At 40.2% G+C, this 1,719-nt stretch overlaps 1 protein-coding gene across 1 annotated transcript in view; it reads left to right on the top strand.

Annotated features, from left to right (window-relative positions):
* Positions 1–90: 90 nt before the first annotated feature.
* Positions 91–1,719, top strand: part of LOC119589115 (organic cation transporter protein-like) — an 11,776-nt gene continuing 10,147 nt past the window's right edge. Inside the window, exon 1 of the mRNA XM_037937691.1 lies at positions 91–228. Coding sequence (XP_037793619.1) covers positions 91–228 — 138 coding nt within the window. The remainder of the gene's footprint in view (positions 229–1,719) is intronic.

Here is a 1,719-nt window from a genome sequence, read left to right as displayed (position 1 = left end):
ATACAAAATGTAAGTATGATTGTTGAAAGAAGGTAAGCATATTAACGTATTTTAAATCAGGTGAAATGGTTTCAGATTCGGCCGCAAACCATGCTGGTCGTCGGCAGTGTGACGTACTCTCTCCTGGCCAACATCCTTTCCTGGCTTCCGAACTTCTCGGTCATTCTAGCCCTTCGCTTCTGGATGGGCCTGATGCACCCGACGTCGATCCACGCAGGATACACACTGGTAAAGCTACGGTTACACTAGTCACACATAGTGATGGGAGCTTGGGATGTAAGTGGGTTGGGAGCCATTCATCCATCTGCTGTTACACAGTGAAAGAGCCTCACCAGACCCAGTGTTGTTAAAATAAAAATATTCGCTAGTACACCCTACTGTTAAATTGTCAGTAGCTGAGTTGCAAAGTTTGAATTTCAAAATGGAGACATATTTTCTTGGTCGGCTTGATTGTATCCTTAGCACGGGGGGACATGAGATATATTGCTTCGTAATTTCCTTTTCTAGCTCGGAAGATATGTATAAGTTGTCAGCATAGCTGATATAGTAATATGAGAGATTGATAAGTAAACTATATTTACATATTAAATATATATAAGATCTCGTCACTTGGTTCTAAAAGAATCCAGACTGCGCAAGTTCCCACGGTTTGTGGGTTCAGTCATATCCAGTTTAATTAAGGGGCGGTTACACGAGCGTAACCTTCATTTGTCCACTTCCCTCATCTCCCGAGTTCGCATAATCTACTACTTGATCGCAAGTAGAAGCGGACAATATGTATCGTTTGGAAATCGGCGAAGCGGGCATGGCAAGTGTCTGTAGTCTGCCAAGAAAAGAATGCTCAACTACACAAATGATAATGATCATATATATTTCAGCTTATATGATTTTTTAATAGATATTGCATTTTATATAATCCTATTTTCAATCGTTTGTTATTTTGGCACGGAAATCCATTTAGAAGTATCCGTAACGTCATCACTGTTTGCATACGCTCGTCTTCCAGTTGCTCAAAGGAGCTTCAAACGAGGATAAATCTATTTTTTCTCTGCGATCACGAACGAACCCACATAGGTCGTTTTAGTAACCGTAGAGACTCCATTGTTACAGTAGATGACAAATAACCTGCGAGGTAGGCAGCGCGGGCAACCGCTGAAATCGGTTGGAATGGCGATCATATCACAGACGGATTGCTGAAAAATACAAACTCGTGTGACATGATCTGACTGCGGTTACGTCAGCCTCCGACCCTCAAGATCGCGTCGCTGGCACTCCCACCACTAATCTGAACTTCCACAATCCCCATTATTATTAGTGAAGAAAATAGCAAATTAGAGTTAAAATATAGTTAAGAGAATTTTCGAATTACGTGAGTAATGTACTTTAAGATCTAGGATTTCCTTTTTGCCCTTTAAAAGTAGTTTTAAGACGAATAAATAATAGAAAAATCAGATGGGCATATTAACAAAGAAGATGAATGTGTGGATGAATATCATATATATTCACATCTGGAAAATCAACAGAAAAAATAAATAGAAAGATCTAAATACATCGGAGGAGAGCACTAACACTGAGAATTACACATTGTATAGGTATCAGCCAAAACTGATAGGTTGCCCTTACAGAAGACGGGAATATTGAATCCCATTTCCTACTAAGTCGCTGGGACCCCCGCTCTCCTCGAACTACCCTGTAAGACTTATCTTATCAGTTAGACTT

Source organism: Penaeus monodon, chromosome 25 (genome assembly GCF_015228065.2).
Source record: "Penaeus monodon isolate SGIC_2016 chromosome 25, NSTDA_Pmon_1, whole genome shotgun sequence".
Classification (NCBI taxonomy): domain Eukaryota; kingdom Metazoa; phylum Arthropoda; class Malacostraca; order Decapoda; family Penaeidae; genus Penaeus; species Penaeus monodon.
The sequence above is the reverse complement of the archived record's forward strand: the minus strand, read 5'-3'. Positions and strand labels throughout refer to the sequence as shown.